General features: G+C 33.0%; 1 protein-coding gene across 1 annotated transcript in view; it reads left to right on the forward strand.

The window, feature by feature from the left end:
• Positions 1-22,164, forward strand: part of ZBBX (zinc finger B-box domain containing) — a 148,934-nt gene that overhangs the window by 28,788 nt on the left and 97,982 nt on the right. The window contains exon 7 of the mRNA XM_017886716.1: positions 6,923-7,018. Coding sequence (XP_017742205.1) covers positions 6,923-7,018 — 96 coding nt within the window. The remainder of the gene's footprint in view (positions 1-6,922; positions 7,019-22,164) is intronic.

A 22,164-nucleotide genomic window follows, 5' to 3' on the forward strand; every position in this document is an offset into this window, starting at 1 on the left:
ACCTTGGGCAGTATGGCCATTTTCATGATATTGATTCTTCCTATCCATGAGCATGGTATGCAGTTATCATTGAAGGTACTGCAGCATCATTTGCAGTTTTAAATATAACACATAGGTAAAAAGCAGTTTCCTCTTCAAAGAATTTAATGATTATATATACTAATATTTGTATATTATGTTATAGTTTTAGAGAACTTAGCCATAATCATTTCTGACTTAAATCTATATTGTTAGGTTTATTTAATGGCAGTTTTAACTGGACTCTGTGTTAGAATGCTGCACATCTAATAAAGAGCTAATAACAATATTAAATGTAAAACCCTAGCTCTTGGTAGTAGAATATTCTTCTTATTATATTATTTTATTATTTGATATTATGTTCGACAATAAGGAATCTTAAAAAATTATTACTGTCCAGAAATTTGTAAAAATTATAAACAAATGGTAATGTGTCTTAAGTTAAAAGTATGAAAGCCAAAAGGTGCTTACAGGTTGAATTAAATTGTTGGGATCTGCTCCTAATGATCTGAAAAGGAATTATACAGGAGCTATGAGTCAGTATTTTTTGTGACTCCTACTCTGTGGCAAGTACTTGAGCCATGGAACTTGAAAGGTATGACACAAGTAGATAGAGCTTGACCTGAAAATAAAGGATCTGTTTTTCAAGAAGGTAGGAAAAGTAAGAAGAAGGATGTCCAAGACAAGATAAGCAGCATGTGCCTTGGCTGGAAAGCACATGAGAGTGACATTGTATGCAGTGATTAAACAGCTGATTTACCTGAAAAACATTGTGTGGACAAGCCAGAATTTAGAATAAATAATTTAAACAGTCTTTTAAAAGATTTTAAGAAATAATGTTATTTTATTTGAATAAAAATAATATCCCGTATTAGTTGTCAACACATAATAATAAGCTATTTAAAAATTCAAGTTAGGCAGATTTAATGAAATAGACCATGGTACTGTTAAACTCTGATGTTATCTTTTGTGCTTAGCAACTGTCATTGCATATGGTTATGCTGACTGGATAATTAGAGTGAATATATATATTTGAAGGCCACATACGTGTGTATGTGGATATATATAAAGGAGATATATATATATATATATATATATGTGTGTGTGTGTGTATATATATATTTCCCTGGCCTTCACCAGGGAAAATTGTGTATGGGAGATAGGAGTTAAGGGCTTGTGTTTTGGGAGTTTGAAACTCAACTTTACCTGTTATTAGCTATGTGACCTTCAGCAAATGACTTAATCCCTCTTTGTCTCTGTTTCCTCATTTGTGAAATAGCTTACTAGGGATAATAGTTATCTGTACCTCAAAGTTATTACATGTAATGAGTTAATACATGTGAAATATTTAGCATTGTGTCCAGCACATAGATGGAAGATAATAAACAGTGTGCTTTTGTTGTTGGCAAAATTTTTAGTGACCTATCCATTTACATATATTGATGGCAAAAACGAAGCCCAAAAGTTCCAATTTTCTTATATATTAATTTGGCAAATGTGAATAACTTAATTAAACTCAAATGGATTCTGACGCTTAGCACAACTGATCATCAGATTAACAAGATATTTGTTAAAACTGCAGTTGGATATTCCATCATTGAGGAAGCATCTGTGGTGGAAAGGAGTCCTTATTTACATTTTTAGCATGTTTCTGCCAGTTGTCCAAACTGCCTAAAAAGATTTTCCAATTGGAGTTCATTTTAACTCAATTTTAATCCAAATATCCTTGTAGAACAAAATACATAAGCTTACTCTTCAAGTCCAGCATTGATCTTCCAGTCTACAGATATTCGTTTGGCTACTTTTACTAAAATATGTTTTTAACAGATACTTGGCTTAAAATTATATGCTGAAACTCATTTTCAGTTTTCTGCATTATAGTGTAAAAACAGTGCCAAATGTTTAGGGGAAATTCACTTAAAATTAGCAAGTTATATTAAATAAAAATTATTCAGTGTATATTTTGAAATACATATTAATATAATGATATAACCAGGTATTTATATAAAATTATCATTTTAAAGTTTATTTTACATTTAAAATATGGATTTAGGATAATGTTTTTATCATTTCTCCGGAAGAATGAAGCTCATGAAACAAGAATGGAAAGAGGGGACTAGTTTCTATGCTAGGGATAGTGTTTGTTTTCTTCAGATTAAGTAAAAGTCCATCCTGTTTTAGCTAATCACACCTGAAAAATACACATTTGGATTTTGATACATACCAGACCATACATTCATTTTAAATACTGAATTTTATTTTATTGTGGATTTTTTCAAGGTTTTTCAATACAAATGGTTCCTGCCTTACCATTTTTGACTTACAATTTTTTGGCTTTATGATGTGTAAAAACAGTATGTATTCAGTAGAAACCATACTTCAAAGTTTAAATTCTGATATTTTCCCAGGCTAGTGATATGTGGTAAAATACGATGCTAGGAAGTTCATAGTCAGCCGTGTGATCATGAAGGTTAAAAGAAAACACAAGATATTCAACAATTTATTATAAAATAGGTTTGTGTTAGATGATTTTGCCCAAACGTAAGCTAATGTAAGTGTTTTGAGCACATTTAAGGTTAGCCAGGCTAAGCTATGATGCTTAGTAGGTTAGTTGTACTAAGTACGTTTTCGACTTATAATGTTTTCAATTTATGATGGATTTATTCAGCAGTAGCCACATTGTAAGTTGAAGAGTATCTGTAACTGATTACTATTTTAGTTTATTGTAAGTGATTAATTTAATGATTAGTAATGTGTGTTGTGGTTAAGAGCTTAAGCTTTGAGCCACATGGTAGGATTGAATTCCTGTCCCCACTATTAGCTTTTATGACTCTGGACAAATTCTTCATCATTATGTTCCTTTGTTATTTCTTCTTCATTATGGAGATACGATGATGATTGTAAATTTATAGAGTTGTTGTGAGGATTAAATGAGATAAAACATATCATATCACTGCTTTGTTAAAATTTATTATTTTTATTTTTATAGATTTAGTTGGTACAAGTGAAGTTTTGTTACCTGGAGGTATTGCATAGTGATGAAGTCTGGGCTTTTAGTACCCACCATCTGAATGGGAACATTGTAGCCACTATGTAATTTTTCAGTCCTTACCCCTCTCCCACCGTTGCAATATATGGAGTCTCCGATGTCTATTTTTCTACTCTGTATGTCCATGTGTTTAGTTAACACCTGTTGTTTAGCTCTCCCACTTACAAGTAAGATCATGCAGTATTTGACTTCCTGTTTATGAGTGATTTCACTTAGGATAATGGCCTCCATCTCGTTCCTTTCATGTTGCTGCAAAAGACATAAAATCATTCTTTTTCATAGTGGAGTAGTATTCCATGGTATGTATCTTACATTTTCTTTATCCAATCAATTGATGAGTCTTCAGAGAAGCCGTTAGGGTTTTCTAGTCATAAGATAACATCATTAGCAAACAGAAATAATTTGACTTCCTTTTTTTCTAATTGAGTTTTTTTTTTGAATCAGAGTCTCGCTCTGTCGCCCAGGCTGGAGTGCAGTGGCATGATCTCGGCTCACTGCAAGCTCCGCCTCCTGGGTTCACGCCATTCTCCTGCCTCAGCGTCCTGGAACTACAGGAGTCTGCCAACACGCCTGGCTAATTGTTTTTTTTTTTTTTTTTTAGTAGAGACGGGAGTTTCACCATGTTAGCCAGGATGGTCTCGATCTGCTGACCTCGTGATTCACGCGCCTCAGCCTCCCAAAGTGCTAGAATTACAGGCCTGAGCCACCGCGCCCGGCCTGGATGCCTTTTCTTTCTTTCTTTTGCCTGATTGTTCTGGCTAGGAATTCCAGTACTATGTTGAATAGAAGTGGTAAAAGTAGGCATCCTTGTCTTTTTGTAGTTGTTAGGGGGAATGTTTTAGACATTTCCCAGTTCAGTAAGATGTTGGCTGGGGTTTGTTGTCTTATGACCTTTATTATTTTGTGAATGTTTCTTCTGTGCCTAGTTCTTTGAGGGTTTTTATCATGGAGTGATGCTGAATGTTATCAGATACTTTTTCTGCATCTACTGAGATATCATGTCGTTTTGGTTTTAATTCTGTTTATGTGGTGAATCACGTTTATTGNTAGTAGAGACGGGAGTTTCACCATGTTAGCCAGGATGGTCTCGATCTGCTGACCTCGTGATTCACGCGCCTCAGCCTCCCAAAGTGCTAGAATTACAGGCCTGAGCCACCGCGCCCGGCCTGGATGCCTTTTCTTTCTTTCTTTTGCCTGATTGTTCTGGCTAGGAATTCCAGTACTATGTTGAATAGAAGTGGTAAAAGTAGGCATCCTTGTCTTTTGTAGTTGTTAGGGGAATGTTTTAGACATTTCCCAGTTCAGTAAGATGTTGGCTGGGGTTTGTTGTCTTATGACCTTTATTATTTTGTGAATGTTTCTTCTGTGCCTAGTTCTTTGAGGGTTTTATCATGGAGTGATGCTGAATGTTATCAGATACTTTTTCTGCATCTACTGAGATATCATGTCGTTTTGGTTTTAATTCTGTTTATGTGGTGAATCACGTTTATTGGTTTGCATATGTTGAGACATCCCCCATCCCCTGGATAAGACCCACTTGATTATGGAGTAGTATCTTTCTGATGTGTTGTTGGATTCGATTTGCTAGTATTTGTTTTGAGAACTTTTGTATCTATGTTCATTAATGGTATTGACCTCTAAACTTTATTGTGTCCTTGCCTAGCTTTGGTATCAGGGTTACACTGGCTTCTTAGAATGAGTAGGTAGTATTTCCTCCTTGATTTTTTTGAAATAGTTTCAGTATACTAGTATCAATTTTTCTTTTTATGACTGGTAGAATTTGCTGTGAATCTGTATGATCTTGGCTTTTTTTGTTGTTGTTGTTCTTGGGAAAAGTTTTATGACTGATACAACTTCACTACTCATATTGGTCTGTTCAGAATTTCTGTTTTTTCCTGTTTCAGTCTTGAGAGGCTATGCGTTTCCAGGAATTTATCCATTTTCTATATGTTTTCTAGTTCGTGTGTGGAGATGCTCATAGTGGTCTCTGATGATCTTTTGTATTTCTATGGTATCAGTTGTAATGCCACTTTTATCATGTCTTATTGTGCGTATTTGAATCCTTTCTCATTTTTCTTAATCTAGCTAGTGGTCCACCAATTTCATTAATTTTTTCAAAGACCCATTTTTTTGTTTTGTTGATTTTTAAAATGTTTTGGCTCAATTTTATTTATTTCTTCTCTGAGCTTTGTTATTTCTCTTTTTCTGCTAGCTTTAGGTTTGGTTTGCTCTTTTTTTTTTTTTTGTTGTTGTTGTTGTTCCTTGGGGTGTAATGTTAGGTTGTTGACTTGAGATCTTTCTATCTTTTTGATGTAGGCATTTGATGCTATATAGCCTGCCACCCATTAGCTGGCTGTGATAAAGGGGCTGGACTGATCCCGGGTACCCCGCTAAACACTGGTGGGTCAGCGATGGCTATGTTGTGGGCCAGCCACCAGGAAGGGCAGAACATTCTCTTATGGCAAGGCCAGCAGACAGTTTTAGGAGAGACTGACAGGCATGGGGTGCTTTATCTGAATGCACCAGGTCATGCATTAGTAGTGGCAGAGCATGAGAACACCCAGCCTCCGCTCTTGCTCCCCGGCCCTGCAGACAGGAAGGGCACCAGTGGTCTCTGGGCAGGACTAAGACCCTTGGGGTATGGGCTCCAAGAATGGCACCTTAGTGCAGCTGCTCAGCACTTGGAAGCCTATGGGATGTCATGAGTTCTAGCCATTCCTCTGTGTGATATCCAGACACCTCTCTATGCTAGTGTGGAGGCCTATGGGGCTCCCAGATCTCTCCATACTTAAGATTGCATAGGTCCATGGTAGGAATGTGAAAGCATTGGAAATCCTTCACTTACTCCTTCCCTGAGTCCAGATCCCAGTGACCCCAAGCAGGAAGCCCTGTTTCTCTTTTCCTCACCCTTGGTGTCTCCCATCGTCTCTCTGCTGAATTCCAGTGTTCTCTCACAGGCAGTCTATTTGAAATGTGAATATCTACTTGATACTTTGGCTCCTGTCTATAGAAAGACACACTCAAGGTACATTTAATCAACCATCTTGAACCTGGCATCCAATTTCCATTTCCTTTTCTCTTTCAGTTGGCACCATCATAGGTACAAAATATTTTACATTATTTAACTTGTCCAACAATTTTAAAATTACATTTTTAAACATCATAATTTGGAAGTTAAATATAAACTTGCCCATAATCATTTTATCAGTTATTAACATGACAGACATGGTAACATAGTTCCATCCAGTATTTTTTTCTTATACAGTATTTTTCAGTATTTTTTTTTCCTTTGGAGATGCTTATAAGAAAAATTTTAAAGCCATATTTTGAGAACCACCAGTAAAGGAGCACCTTCCAGGGAAGTGTATAGGGATTTTGGAGGGCAAAGAGTATGCATATCATTTGAAAGTAATTATGTCATGTAAATCCGTACAGAAAGATAAAATAACTCATAAAAATGAAGGATTATTCACCCAGAGATAATACTGTTTAGTTTTTACCAGGTCAAGAAGTTTGACTTGAGGCTACTGGTTGTTTTATAATTTATTCAGAAACTATGCATACATCCATGCATCTAAAATATTACATCTAAAACCTACATTAAAACTACTACATTTATTTTGTTATAAGAATAATTAGTGTTTTCAAATTAGTTTTCTTCAAAGAGTTAAGTCTTAACTGGGACAACTAGTCCCTTAACTAGTCCTAAGCCTGGGACAGGCTTCTCAATTCTGATGATATAGGTATTTAATTAGAGAAATAAATATTTAAAACATGGCATCTTTATGCAAACACTTTCTAAAAATCATACTCTTTTATAAGATTATGTAATTTTTTAAAAAAATATCTTTTTAGGTATGCCTTGAATGTGGAGAAGATTATTGTTCAGGATGCTTTGCTAAAATTCACCAGAAAGGGGCACTAACGCTCCACAGAACAACTCTTTTGCAGGTATGGCTTTCTAAAATGATTTACATGTAGTATGTTTATAAAATGTTTCCACATAAAGACGTTAAAATGTGTTTAGTTATGTAGAACTCAGGATGATTTACGCTAATTTCTAAAATTCTATTATATACAGACAATCCTGAGGTATATCTTAAAATTGTTTTATTGAACACTAATCTAGACTTTATTTTACTATTTAAACTGTTTTAATGTAGTTGCAGAAACAGCTTAGAGTCTTCAGATTATGTATTCTGACTGTGAACTTGGCACTTAAAAATTGGACAATATTTTATCGTATTTTAAATGAACACATAGGTTATTTTAAGTATTATTTCTATGGTTTTAGATATAAATCTCTTATGTTTTCAAGTTTATTTAAAATTAGTTCTTATTTACCTTGCCCATTATTATTTAGGAAAGCTTATCTCTCAAGTTTCTATTTTTTCTTCTGTACATATAAGGACATTTTATTTATCCTTATATGATCATTGATTTTGGAAATGCCTAAACTCAAACTCTGTCAAGTGGCTTTAAGATTCTAATACTTAAACTACAAATAGGGTTAGATATAGACATGACATTACACTAGTTACAGTTAATGATGCATTGCTTTGTCATAGATTTTATTCATTTTATAGTAATTTATTCAACAAGTATTTATTGAGTACTTTCTAGAAGGCAGGGTGTGTGCTAGGCAGTGACTTTACAGAGATGAATAATGGTAGGATCCTACTCTTAATTAATTAAGGGTTTTAATATTATCTGTAGGCAAAGGAATGGAGATAATCAGATCTGCGTTTAGAAAGATTACTGGTGAATTTCAATCTTTACGTTTATCTCAACATACTGATAAATATCAGTAGCCATCAAGGGTGCTGATGACCCAAATAACGATAACCACAGAACATAAAACATACCTAACTAATATTCACCAAAGTCAATGACTTTTGAGTGACCACTCAATGTTTAGAGCTTCTGGGCAGAAAGGATGAAGGGGAAAAAAAAAAAACAAAAGCCAACCTGATACTTGCCTCTCTCATGGTATTACAATCAGATAGTCATAAGAAATGAAAATTAATTGATATAGAAGTGAGTCTAATTGTTAATATATGAATAATATCGAATTTAACTAAAGGCATTCTACTTTGAAGATAAATACTGTAATATCATTATCACAGATGAGTTCATATTAGGAATTTTTCATTCAATGATTTATTCAGCACATTTTCTGAGTTATCACTCAGTGACTTTAAGCCCTATGCTAGCTGATATAAGAGATACAAAGAAGAATGAGACATGACTCCTTTCCTTCAGTATCTGAGCTTCAAGATTTATCCAATTTCGATTTTCTTCTTCTTGCTCTCTCTCCCTCCCTGTCTTCTCCTCTCCCTCCCACATAATTTCAAAGGATAGACTTTGCTGTGATATGGCTTATTGTGATCCAGATGCAGATATGACACCAGTAAAATCATAATTACTAAAAGCAACATGACATACAATATGCTTTCTAAACATTGAGCATTATTTTGTTTTATGCTAATGTTTTTAAAGTGTATGTATCCTGTATCTTAACAGAAGAAAGTGATCATTGCAGGTTGGAAATTTATCAAATTCCAAGGGTAGATTGGATTAAATTAGTGAGAAAGTATCTACCAAATATACACTTCATTATATATATATACACATGTATATATATAATGTATATATAATACATACAATGTATGTATAATGTATCTATATATAATATATACAATGTATATATAATGTTTACTTTTTTTGTACAAATTCCTTCAGTTTACATAGTTCTTTTGCACAAAACATTTATGGCAATCTACATACTCCTTCTGCTCCCTTTCCATCTTTATTGAGCCATGATTGACAAGAAAAAATGTGCACAATTAAGGTGCATAATTTGATATTTGACATATGTGTATATATATATATATACACATTTTGAAATAATCTCCAAATTCAACATAATGAATGTTTCTATCATTTCACATTACATCACCCTTTCTTTCTTTCTCTTTCTCTTTCTCCTTCCTTCCTTCCTTCCTTCCTTCCTTCCTTCCTTCCTTCCTTCCCTCCTTCCTTCCTTCCTTTCTTTCTTCTTTCTTTCTTTCTTTCTTTCTTTCTTTCTTTCTTTCTTTCTTTCTTTCTTTCTTTCTTTCTTTCTTTCTTTCTTTCTTTCTTTTTTTTCTTTCTCTCTCTCTCTCTGTCTCTCTTTTCTCTCTTTCGCTCTCTTTTTCTCTCTCTCTCTATTTCTCTTTCCTTCTTTTTCTCTCTCTGTTTCCTTCTTTTTCTCTCTTTCTCTCTTTTCTTCTTTCATGGTAAGAACATTTAAGATACTGCTAGCATTACATTCTTTGGTTTTGATTGCAGAGGAGGGGAGGTTGCTAAGCCACAGATAGTAAAATGATATTTAAGTTCCTGATAAATAAAATGATGTTAAGTTCCTAATAAATGATATTTAAGTTCCTAAAAAATAAAAGGTATTTTTTTTAAAATATATAATCTTATAAAAGAGTATGATTTTAGAAACTGTCTGCATAAAGATATCATGTTTTAAATATTTATTTCTCTAATTATATACCTATATCATCATTTATTAAGCTCTAATAAATGAGGTTAGAATACTCATTTATCTCTAAAAGTTAGCATACATGGTAATATGTACACAAATCAAAGAGCTTTCCAAGGAACCATGAATCTTTGAAAGGTTTCTTCAAATATTGCAATTCTTTTATGTATATAAATTTAAAGTTAAATACAATAAAGAACCATGTCTCTTCCCTGTTTGTGTTACTACTTTATGTTTCCACACCATCTGTGGAGAACAAAGTTGCTACTTGGTGCTTTTGTTGGGGAGAGTCCTGGGAAGTGTATTGTCTACCAGGGAAGTGGAATTGTGAGAATGGCACTTAGCAAAGAGCATACACAGACCTCCTGTGCTGGGAGCTAAACCTATAATGATGTTATTCTCTTTTTTATCACATTATTTCACCTAACGGAATTGCTAAGGAGTAAAGTACTTTGAAGGACATAGCTTTTTGGTTCAGCTAATTCTTAAAGCAAATTTGTCCATTTATTCATGAAACAAAATTTTAAATTAAAAGTTTTAAAAAAAATTTAGATTCTGCATGTGTGTGATTCCATGTAGTATTTTTCTTTCTGTGTCTGGCTTATTTCATTTACCGTAATGTCCTCCAGGTTTATCTATGTTGTCAAAGATAACAATATCTTCTTTTTAAAAGGTGAATAATATTCCATTTTTTGTATATAGGTGCAAGAAACTGTGTGAGGTAATGGATATGTTGGTATGCTCGATGGTAGTTATAATTTTACATGTATACTTATGTCATGTGCATGTACATGCATATCAAAACATCATGTTGCACATTTTTGTGTACTTTAAATATACACAATAATAAATAAATTAGATAGATGATTTTTGAAAGAAATGATTTCAAATTGTACTACATACTCCCTCCTATAAATAGAGCACAGTGAACAGTTTCACTATATGTGAGTGTCTCATGCCCATTATAATAGCCACTTTTATTATAAGAAATAAAATAAGAAAGAGGTCTCAAATAGCTGATATAGTGTTTATGATGATATATTCCCCATCAAAAATTCAGTATTCTGCTTAGTACTTAATTTTTCTCCTTTATTCTGGTCTTGCCCATTCTCTGTCATAATTTCTTGACTTTAATCAATTGTCTTGTAGCTATCTGCTATTTTCTTTCTATCTCGATTCTCTGTTTAATCTTTCACTTCTTTTCTCAGTCAACATGCTTTTTTCTCTTGTTGTTTTTATTGTTTTCCTATGGATTTAGTTTTTATTGTTGTTATTGTTGTGCTTTGTCTTTGATGGCCATTTGGTCAAATATCTCTTTTTGTTTAGCTCTCATTAACCAGTCATGTAGTGGTTTTAGTTTTTTATTGTTTTATTAATCATTAAAGTCATGAGGCTTTGTTGACTGAATTCATTCCTAATTTGAGAAGTTAGGGAAGACATCTGATAGATGAATATTAAGCATTGCTATATAACAAGCAAGTATTCTAGGCTAACAGTGATTACACTTTATATTCTTTAACCTATGCTGTCATTTGTGCTTAATATGAAGTGTAGCCAAATTTGATAGTTGTAAACTGTTTCAGCCTTTATCCAACAGCCCAGTAGGTCCTGTGAGTTTAGTCAGTAGGGATCATTTTGTACCAGCGTCTCTTGTTTTCCTTAAGATCCCTGAAAAATTGGAGGCAAATATTTACATGTTGACTAGTATTGTAATTTCAAAGGGCCTTTCCTTTGATTTATGATTGATTTGTACTTGGCAGTGATTCAAAACACTTCAAGTTTCTTTGCCTTTTCCAACCTCTGTTAAATATTTAATTAACTGAAAAATGAAGCATAAATGCATGAGAGGGAATTACTAAGAATTTAAATTTTACTTCTACATGTAGAAAGATTGTCAACACTAAGGGTTGAAACAAAAGTTATTTTCAAATGAGAAATGAGGTCTTAATACATCAGGCATTCCTATTTCCTTTTAACAATTTAAGATCAGACAGACGAGACAATGTTAATCAGAGAATAGAAGATGAGGGAACACAAAAGGCATTCTATTTGTGAAGTATGACATGCACAAGGGGGGTTAGATTAAGTAAATCATTAATAGATTATGGTAAATATGTTTTCTTAATTGGAATGAAAAGTTTCTTAACTGAAAAGGAGAAACCTTGGGAAGGTGGGTGGTATTAATGAAAGAAAAAATAATTAAGGTAGAATTTCCATGCAGTTTTGGTTACTGTAGCCTTGTAGTGCAGCTTGAAGTCAGATAGCCTGATGCCTCCAACTTTGTTCTTTTTGCTTAGGATTGTCTTGGCTATATGGGCTTTTTGTTGCTTCCATATGAAATTTAAAGTAGTTTTTTCTAGTTCTGTGAAGAAAGTCAATGGTAGCTCGATGGGAGACCACAGAAGGGGCAGAGTTGAGAACACACAGTTCCTTCTCTCAGAGTTACCAATAAGATTGAAATATGTGGATGACAAGTAAATGTTCTCTCAAAAGGAATTATCATAAAGTCACATGATTTTGAGTCCAGGTATGTGAATATTTTGAAAAAAGCATGAATTTTCTATTTGTATTAGTTAATGTTATACTTAAGAAAAATAAAATATTTTAAATGTATGTGAGCAATTGAGTATTGTCATATTCTTAACCTATTTCTTAAATATGAATAATGCATATTCCTTATACTACAAGTGTGTGTTCATTGCCCTTCAGTGATTGTTATCACCTGGCATTTCTTCTATCAAAAGATTTTAAAAACTATGTTGCTATCAACTATCAGATCTTCTGATAAATTTTAGGACCTGTGAGAAGGACTCTTTTTTGTCTTGTTCATCACAGTATCCTCAGTGCTTAACATTGTACCTGTCCTGTATAAATCAATTTTTTAATGAATAGAAATGTGAATGAGTCCTTAATGTTCTATTAAGCTTCCAAAACAACTTAAAACTGTATTTTAGGGCAAAATTTATTTTTCTCTGAATTTTGAAAGCAAGGGAATTTTTTAACCAAGGATTGGATAATTAAAAGGATTTATGCTATGTTAAGTTGTTAAATTAGTGAAGGGTTAACAAAAGCTTTTCCTCCCAAATGTGAGAATTTGACCTTTAATTAACTTTCTTGCCCTTTCCTTGGGAAACAGATAAAGGTAGTCATGTCAACTCCGTTCCTAGGCATTATACTTATGGTAAGTGTAACCTCTACTTGGCAAATTACATATAAACAAGGAGAACTATACATACTCCAAGGAAGATATAGATCCCTGAGTGTAATGGGCTTTGTAACTGAAACATCCACTATGGAACTAGCCCTGGAGCTGAGGTGGGGATTGGCTCTGGTGGAAAGTAAGGTTTCTAAATCAGGTATATTCCTTATCTACCTGAGCTGTACTTCTGCTTGAACTCTTCCAAGACTACCACCAAAAAGGAACAACTGATGCTGTCCCGCTGGCAAACTATTATTCCTGTCCTCATCCTTCTAAGTAGACTGATGCCAAGAGTGATTTGATGGTAGTCTTGAGATTTTAAAGGTTTAGTTAACACAGACAGACTCTGTGGTGAGTATGGCATTTAAGTCCTTGATGAGTCAGAATTTCAAACATAGAATGGTAGGATAGCCAAAAGACAAATGAAAAGCATTTGTCCAGGAATCATTGACAAAACGTTTTTAAGAACAGCTTTATTGCTATATAATTCATATACCACACAATTCATTCATTTGCAGTGCACAATTCAATGAATTTTGGTGTATTTACAGCTAAGTGCAACTATTAGCATAATTGATTTTAGAACATTTTTGTCACCTCAAAATGAAATCCCACACTCTTTTGCTCCATCTTCCTCCTATTTCCCTACATTATGGAGACCAATACTACTTTCTCTCTCTCTACATTAGCCTATTCTGGACATTTCATATAAATGGAATCTTGTCATATGTGGCCTTTTATAACTGGCTTCTTTTACTTGCATAGTGTTTTCAGTGTTCATCCATGTTGTACCATCTATCAGCATTCCATTTATTTTTATGGCTGAAAAACATTTCATTGTTTGATATAGCACATTTTGTTTATTCATTCATCATTTGATGGGTATTTGGGTTGTTTCCACCTTTTGGCTATTACAAATAATGCCTCCATGAACATTTGTGTACAAGTTTTTGTGTGGACATATGTTTTTATTTCTCTTGGCTAGATACCCAGTGGTGGAATTGCTGGGTCATATGGTAACTCCATTTTTAATTGTTTGAGGAACTGCCAGACTGTTTTTCAAAGTGGCTGCAGCATATTGCATTCCAATCAGCCATGTACAAGAGTTCTGATTTCTCTACTTCCAAGCCACCACTTGTTATTATCTGACTTTTTGGTCTAGCATCCTAGTAATATGAAGCAGTAGCACATCGTGGTTTGGTTTGCATTTTGATGGCTAATGATGTTGAACATCTTTTCATGTACTTGGTGGCCATTTGTATATCTTCCTGGGATAAATTTTGACAAGAATTTTTAGAAAACCTAGATGTGGGATAGTTCAGTAGCCTGCACTTTAATGAAGTTATATCTGTGGTAATTACTTTTAGATGCCTGTTCTAAGAAAAGCTAGGGAGGGGGAAATAAAGATAATTGAAAGAGGTAGGGAGAATGGAAAGTAGAGTTAATGAAGAGTTGGGAGAAGGTAAGTGGCTTAGTGAGTATATTACAGCAGCAAATGACAGAGCAACCGACACAGTAGAGAGGGTAGCTGCAGTACAGGGTCTTAACCTAGAGATGGCATGAATCAACCTTAAAGGGAGAGGTGGATGTTTCTGTGATGTTTATGCTGAAGAAATTTTGAAAGATCATATTTATATATGCAAGTTCAGAGCTTGCAGGGCTACTATGAAAATCACATTAAATGCCAACAATTATAAAAGTATTCTGCTCATAGAAGGTGCTCCATACATTAGGTTTTATCAGTCAGGATACAGTATTAGTAGGAATTCAACCCCATTCCTATACTATCTACATTTAAAGCCCAGGAAACAATGTAATATTAATGATGAGTTCAAAGGATTAATGAAAAGATTAATTTTGTGTTGAGGGCTGTCTTCTTTTTTTATTACAGTTCTATTGAGGTATAATTGTAGACAAAACTGCACATCTTTAATGTACACAATTTGATGGGTTTGGACATGTGCATATACTCATTATATCATCACCAGAATAATGGTAATACATCCATCCATCACCTCCAAAAGTTTCCTGTGTCCCTTGTTGTTTTTTGTGGTAAAAACACTTACCATGGACCAGGAAGGTATTACGATAATTGAAATAAGGAAGTTACAGAAGGACAAATACTACATAACTCTGCTTATATGAGGTATTTTAAACAGTCAAATTTATAGAAGCAGAAATTAGAATAGTGGTAGTTAGTGGATAGGGGAAATAGATATTGTTCAATGGGTACAAGGTTAAAGTTAGCAATATAAATGAGTTCTAGGTACCTGTTGTACAACATAGTACCTATAGTTAATAATACAGATGTATGCATGTGGGGGTGTTTTTAAAAGCATTATAGTTATACATATTTTGGATATGTATAGGCTTTTGTATTTAAAAAACCCATGCAGTAAAAGTTTTAGAGCTCAATGTATCAGAGTATATATAAAAATAAAAATACAGTCTTCCAATTTATTCACACATAGAGGATAATAGACTCTCAATTTTGGAGGGGACCATAAAGATCACTAGTCTAACCCACTGTCTGAACCTTTAGTCAATCATATTGATGCAGAATATTTGAGGGGCTTTTATAATTGGCAGGTGCTACCTATGTTATCGCATGATTTTTTTTCATGGAACCTGACAAATTTTTACAGTAGTTTATTGGCTATATGTTATGTTCATTGGTCTTTATGGGATACCAGTTATCTAATTGTCATATAACAGCAATATTATATTTAAAAACCAAATATAACAAATTATTGATTGCTACTTGTTAGCAAGTTTATTCTGCTATACCTAAAAATGTTATTCATTTCATTGAATATGAAATTTCTTCCTTATGTAGTTCAAATAAGCTCATGATTTTTTTCATGGAATCCGACAAATTTTACAGTAATTTTGCTTGCTATAATATACGTTATGTTCATTGGTCTTTATGGGATACTAATTATCTAATTGTGATATAATAGCAATACTGTATTTAAAAACCAAATATTTCAAATCAGTTATTGCTATTTTTTAGTAATTTTATTCTGTCATACCTAAAAATGTTATTCATTTCATTGCATATACAATTTCTTCCTTATGTAGCTCAAATATGAATAATTGCTGAAAGCAGTTAACTCATCTGGATGCAATATACTTGTAATATTAATTGAAAACAATTGCCAGTACTTTCTAAGATAATTAATATAGTGCATAATTATATGGCATCAAAACTGCAAATAGAAAGCAAAATTACAGGTGTGAGTTTCTTATGTTATTTTCTTGTTGCTATTCTGTCTCACTTTTGAGATTGCTTTCTAAGTAGAATTTTGTAATGTAATAAAAATTGAAAGGTACAGTTATTTAAACCAAAATCCAATATTGTTATGTTTCCTGAGACCAGGTGCTTTAAACTATTTTGACAATATGTTACTTTTTCAGCTATTACATTTGTATGTTGTCTTATTTTAAAATATTTTAACTGGATTAGATATGTTTTATTTCATTGTTTTTGTGTTATTTTATAAAGTACTAAATAGAGTCCAGATTGAATCCAGATTTCGTGTTATTTTATGAAGTACTAGATATTGAGTCCAGTTTTATTTAATCTATCTTTTAAATAATAAGGTGCATTCATAAACAGGAGCATGTGTCCAGGTCCTTGTTTTTTTTTTTTTTTTTTTTTTTTTTTTTTTTTTTTTTTTTTTTTTTGCCACTCTGTGGGTCAGGGAGGAGTAATAATACATAAATCTTTAATTAATAAAACCAGATAGAAATCAGACCTTTAGAGGAAAGGTTAATCTAAGAGTCTTTTAAGTACTACTTAAAGTAATACTTACATGATGTTGGAATAAGCAATAAATTTCAGCTACATGAATTTCACATTTGCAGGATTTGATTTCTGTCTAGCTTGCAATAAGTAGTTTTTTATACCCTTGATATTTCTGTACCACTACTCATGCAAATACCATATCTGTTTTTAGAAATATGATGAGCAGAACTGGATTTAAGAACATGATTCTGCTGTTCTTCCATTGCAATTTTATTTCATCTAGTAAATATTTATTTTCCTCTTGTTTCTCTGTGTGTTTAGATGGGGGCTTTTCCTCAAATCCTGTTTTTCTTTTCCAGTTGTCGTCTATATACACATTTCTTCCTTTTGCTTCTCTACGTTTTCCAGTTGGCCTGAAATTTACTGCCCCGCACCCCCAACACTTTCTTTTGGTTCTAGCAGTAGATGAAAACTTTGATCCAATCATTTAGGGATAGCTTCCTTCAATTTTCAGAGAGAACTCAGACTTGACTATGATAAAGCCTATTTTTAGGCAATAAATTTGGTCTAAAACTATCTATAAAGATGGAACCATAAGAAAAGCAAAGTACTAGTTTGCTTTAAGAATAGAAAGCATATTTTAATAATGTAAAATTTGAGAGATAATGTTCATCTTTTCATTCTTGTTTAACGGATTAAGATGTTCAAAATTATGTATTTTATAAGAAAATTACTTTTATTTTGCAAAGATATTTTACTAAGTGGAAATTTGATGGGTTTATTGCATCCTGCCATAGGTCCATGATACTTTGAGGAATTTATTTGCTTGGTGTAGCTAGTACCTGCTTGGTGTAGTTAGGTCTATGATAATATGAGTAATTTATCTACTTGGTGTAGTAATTTCTTTATAGCTCCCAACTTCTCGGATTTAGTCTATTTTGTTATTATTGATTTTAGATCATAGGATCCTCATACTCATAGTGCAATGTATTCCATGTAATGTGTAAATAGAAATATCCTGGCAAAATATTCTGTACAGGTTTCTTTGGATAAATAAACCTTAGCAAATGTTTTGATGACTTCTAATAACAAAGTTGTTTTACTACAAATTAAAGCATAATTTTTTAGTATACATGTGTTGCTGCCACAACACGATATATGATTCCTGATGGATGAAGTCGGAAGCCATCATTCTCAGCAAACTAACACAGGAACAGAAAACCAATCAACTCTCACTCGTAAGTGGGAGTTGAACAATGAGAATACGTGGACACGGAGAGGGAAACAACACCCACCAGAGCCTTTTGACGCGTGAGAGGCAGGGGGAGGAAGAACATTAGGACAAATACCTAATGCATGCAGGGCTTAAAACCTAGATAATGGATTGATAGGTGCAGCAAACCACCATGGCACACATACACCTATGTAACAAACCTGCACATTCTGCACATGTATCCCGGAACTTAAAATAGAAACAAAACAAAACAAAACAAAACAAAACAAATATTTCTCATTTGGAAAATCGCCCACGTAATTAACAGGGCTTGAGGGAAGATTAGGGCTAGGAGAAGGCCACTCAAATCCTATGGTGCTTTGTAACCAAAACCCAAACAAAAGCAGTTAACAAATCCTAGTTAAAACACTAAGGCATACTTCTTGAGGGTTTGTTCTTCCTTTCTTGTGTTGTAGTTCTTAGTAGTAATTCACTTCTAAGAGAGATTATTTTTACCAAAATGAAGAATCTAAATCAAGATACGGCCTCCTTTATTTATCTGATGCTTCAAAGTTAGAGGTGTCTTTACAGCTTCTTTGTGCGCATAGTTTTTCTAGATGGCTTAACTTAGTTAAATGCAGGATTGTTGAAGTCCCTAAAAGAGTCAGATCTTACTCTAAAGGGAGGCACTTTTATATATTTTTCGGGTTTTTTTCTTAACAGTTTTCATATATTGTTAAGATTTTGGCTTTAGTTGTAAGAAAGCTTGCCCCTGATTGCTTCAAAACAATAATAAGTTGGGAAAAAACCCTTAAGAATCAATAACACTCTGGAGTTATACTGACATCATTGCCCTATTTGCCAACTGCATATAAGGTAATTCACGTCAAAGAAATCAGAACAAATTGTGCTTGGGAAAATATTCTTGATATGAAAAGGAAGTGTTTTCTCAAAAGCCAGGCCAAAAAAAGGTTTATATAACATATATAACAATTTCAAAATTCCCATTAGTCCATAACTTGATCATCCTGAAATGATTTTGTAAATAAAGCCTTCCAAGTTCCAATCATATTGAACAATCACTGCAACCAATGAGTTTATGTTACTTGAGTGCTGCTATAACACATTTTTTTCTCTCTGTGTCTATATGTGTGTCTCTGTCTCTACCTGTATATCACTTTGTCTAACAAACTCAAATGAAATAACAGAACTCTTCTGCAGAGTTTAGAGTTTTCAGTTTCTAATTCAAGACTGTGGTTACAATAAATCTCTTCTAAAATTTTGTCACTGGAAAATCAATGCAAGTTAACAATAGGAAAGGAGACATCCTCACTCTTTTCCCCCTCAAACTTGTAAAGTAATATAGGCTTAAATGGTGTGTGAACTTTTTTTTTTTTTTCTTTTTTTTTTGATCTGGAACTTCTGGATCACTTAAGGAGACATGGCTATATCAACATGATTATTGATTATTAATCTTTATTGCTGTACAGCCAGAGTTTTGGATGATGATGGTAGATAGAGTTTTGAAGCACTGACTCTACCATAAAGTATATCATTTTTCTAACTAAACTAAAACTTTTATTCTTGGACTTTAACTTCCACAAGGTGCCATCCATTCCAAAATGCTATAAAATATCAACCCTCTTTACTTTGATTAATGATACATTGTCAGAGTGATGAATTCTTCTAGAGTGTAATTTGAAAGATAATATCATTCTGGTGGGAAAAAAGTTTAGGTGAGAATTTAGAACAGTTACCAGATGAAATCCTACCATCATACAGTGTAGTGAAGGATGTGGGGGAATCTGGAAATGCTAGCAGTAAATCACATCTTTTGGCTCTAGTTTAGCTTCTATCCTATAGTGAGATATATGATTTACTCTGTGCCTTGAAGGCTGTTTTGGTTTGATTTTAAAACATTTTTAGCATGTAGAGCAGTTGCACAGGTAATTTTATACATTTTCAGTTTCTTCCTCCTCCTATTGTTACCTATTAGTACTTCACATTTAAATTTTTATACTTAGAAAATGGAAAGAAACTATCTGTAGGTCGAGTTTTAATATTTGAAAATATTTTATTAATATATGGTACAGTGTTATGATACTCAATATGCATAGTTATCTATGATAAATATTTTCTAAAATAACCTTCATATTCTTATTCATTGGTTGTTACTCAAAATGATTATTGTTATGTTATTATGTGAAAGGTAGTGTGTTTTCTGTTGTAAATTTAGATATGTTCTTTTAAGAAAAGACAAAGGTTACAGGATATGTCCATTTAAGAAAAGACAAAGGTTATAGGATAAAATCTGTTAACAGTAGTCACTCTGGGGAGTAGTATTTTGCTATAATCCAGATTTGTATCAAATTCTGGCAGGTATTTAGATTGACTCCTGATCTGAGTCTGACAATGTCCTAGATAAACGCTTTTTTTCTGAGATGGAGTCTCACTCTGTCACCCAGGATGGAGTGCGGTGGCACAATCTCGGCTCACTGCAACCTCCGCCTCCCCAGTTCAAGCAACTCTCCTGCCTCAGCCTCCCGAATAGATGACACTACAGGCATGTAGCACCATGTTCAGCTAATTTTTTGTATTTTTAGTAGAGATGGGGGTTTCACCATTTTAGCCAGGCTGGTCTTGAACTCCTAACCTCAAGTGATCCTCCCACCTCGGCCTCACAAAGAGTTGGGATTACAGGCATGAGCTACTGTGCCCAGCCTAGATAAGCTTTTATCAGCTCATGTCAATATAGTTAAACTATAGTTATATTCATTCTTTAGCAATAAATGAACTTCAAATTTTAATCTGTGTTCTAATCCTCATTCTTTTAGATACCTCTCACCTTTTCCCTGTAGTTCAAAAACTGTGACTTAGCCAAAGTCACACAGCTTGTTATGTGGTGACCAAGTCTGGGTTGAAATTAAGTCTGTTGAGTTCCAAACCCACAAACCCATGCTCATAGATATAAAATAAAGTGTACTCTATGTTAGTGGGACCTATTTTCAGCAGACAAATATGCTTGAAAATAGGAGGAATCTCCATTTCTTAAATTTTTTATATGGTATGACTATGATTTATTTCTATATACTTTATCAAATATAAAAATAAACAGGCAAAATAAGTTAAAACAAAGAAACAAACAAAACTAAATCCCTTAATCCTTGCATATGCAATTGAATACAGAATTAGAGTTTTGTGAATTTTTAAAGCAAGGAACAATGTTCAAATCTGTTAGAGACAAAATTTAATATTTTCAGTTTCAGGAAATCAAAGGTAAAACACATTTTCTGTATCACAAAGACTAACATAAATCTAGTAGGAAAAAGCTTAATTAAGCCAGAATAGATAATTTGACACTATTTCAAGTTATGACATTTTGTAACTGTTGGACTTTGGCCTAAGCTTTCAGAACTTGAAATTCCTTGTCTATGTAATGGGATCATAATATCTGCTCTCTTTCCTTGTATGATTGTTCTAAGATTAAGAAAGGTAAGGCATATATACACAGCCTTACAATGGAGAAAAGTAATGTTTAAGTGTATGATGTTCTAGAAAAGAACGTTTCCATTTATTTGCTTTGTATTGATTTCAGTTATATACTAAATTAGCAGAACTTTAAGATATTCAGATATAGAATTCTATTTTATCAGTTACCTGTGATGTCTATCTTATTTTTTAGCATAAAAAATGTGGGTTTTTTCACTGTTTCTGATTCTCTTAATATGCTACTTAAAATGTTATAACAATTATTGTAATATTGATAGCAGGATTCATTTTAGAACAGAAATAATCTTTGTTTTGTGTTATTTAAACATATATTTGAATGATAATTCTATATAAAATTAATCCTACAGCTTTTGATATTTTAAAAACATAAAATGAAAACCAAACATGTAACTAACTGCCTCTGAAATGTACAGAGCTTTATTCTAGGACATTTTAAATCAGGCTTAGGTTGGATTATTCTGTTTTAAAAATGTTGGTAAAACTACAGATGTTTCTGAAAGAGTGAAGCATTACCATTGGCTTGAATTTCTTTTAAAAATAAAAGTACTATGTAGGCCTATAAAGGTTTTCTGAGAATCATTGGGAAAATTTGGAGCAGATTCCTCAGGTTTGCATACAGACAGAAATAAATATGCATAGGTCATGTTCGTCATTTTTCATAGATATTTTATGAATTCACTATGAAATAACACTAGTTAATTTGATGTTCACTGATATATTCCAGAATCAGACTGCAATGAATCTTAATAGATTTACAAAAGGTCGTAACTGAAAAAGTTTCAAAAAAAAAAGTTATGTAATGTTAGCTATCTAAACTGGCAACTAGATGAAAATTTAAAAATAGGAGCATTTTCATGGCAGATTACAAAATAATTATATCTGATCCCTGCTAATTTTT

This window comes from Rhinopithecus bieti, unplaced genomic scaffold (assembly GCF_001698545.2).
Source record: "Rhinopithecus bieti isolate Rb0 unplaced genomic scaffold, ASM169854v2 scaffold_15814, whole genome shotgun sequence".
NCBI lineage: Eukaryota > Metazoa > Chordata > Mammalia > Primates > Cercopithecidae > Rhinopithecus > Rhinopithecus bieti.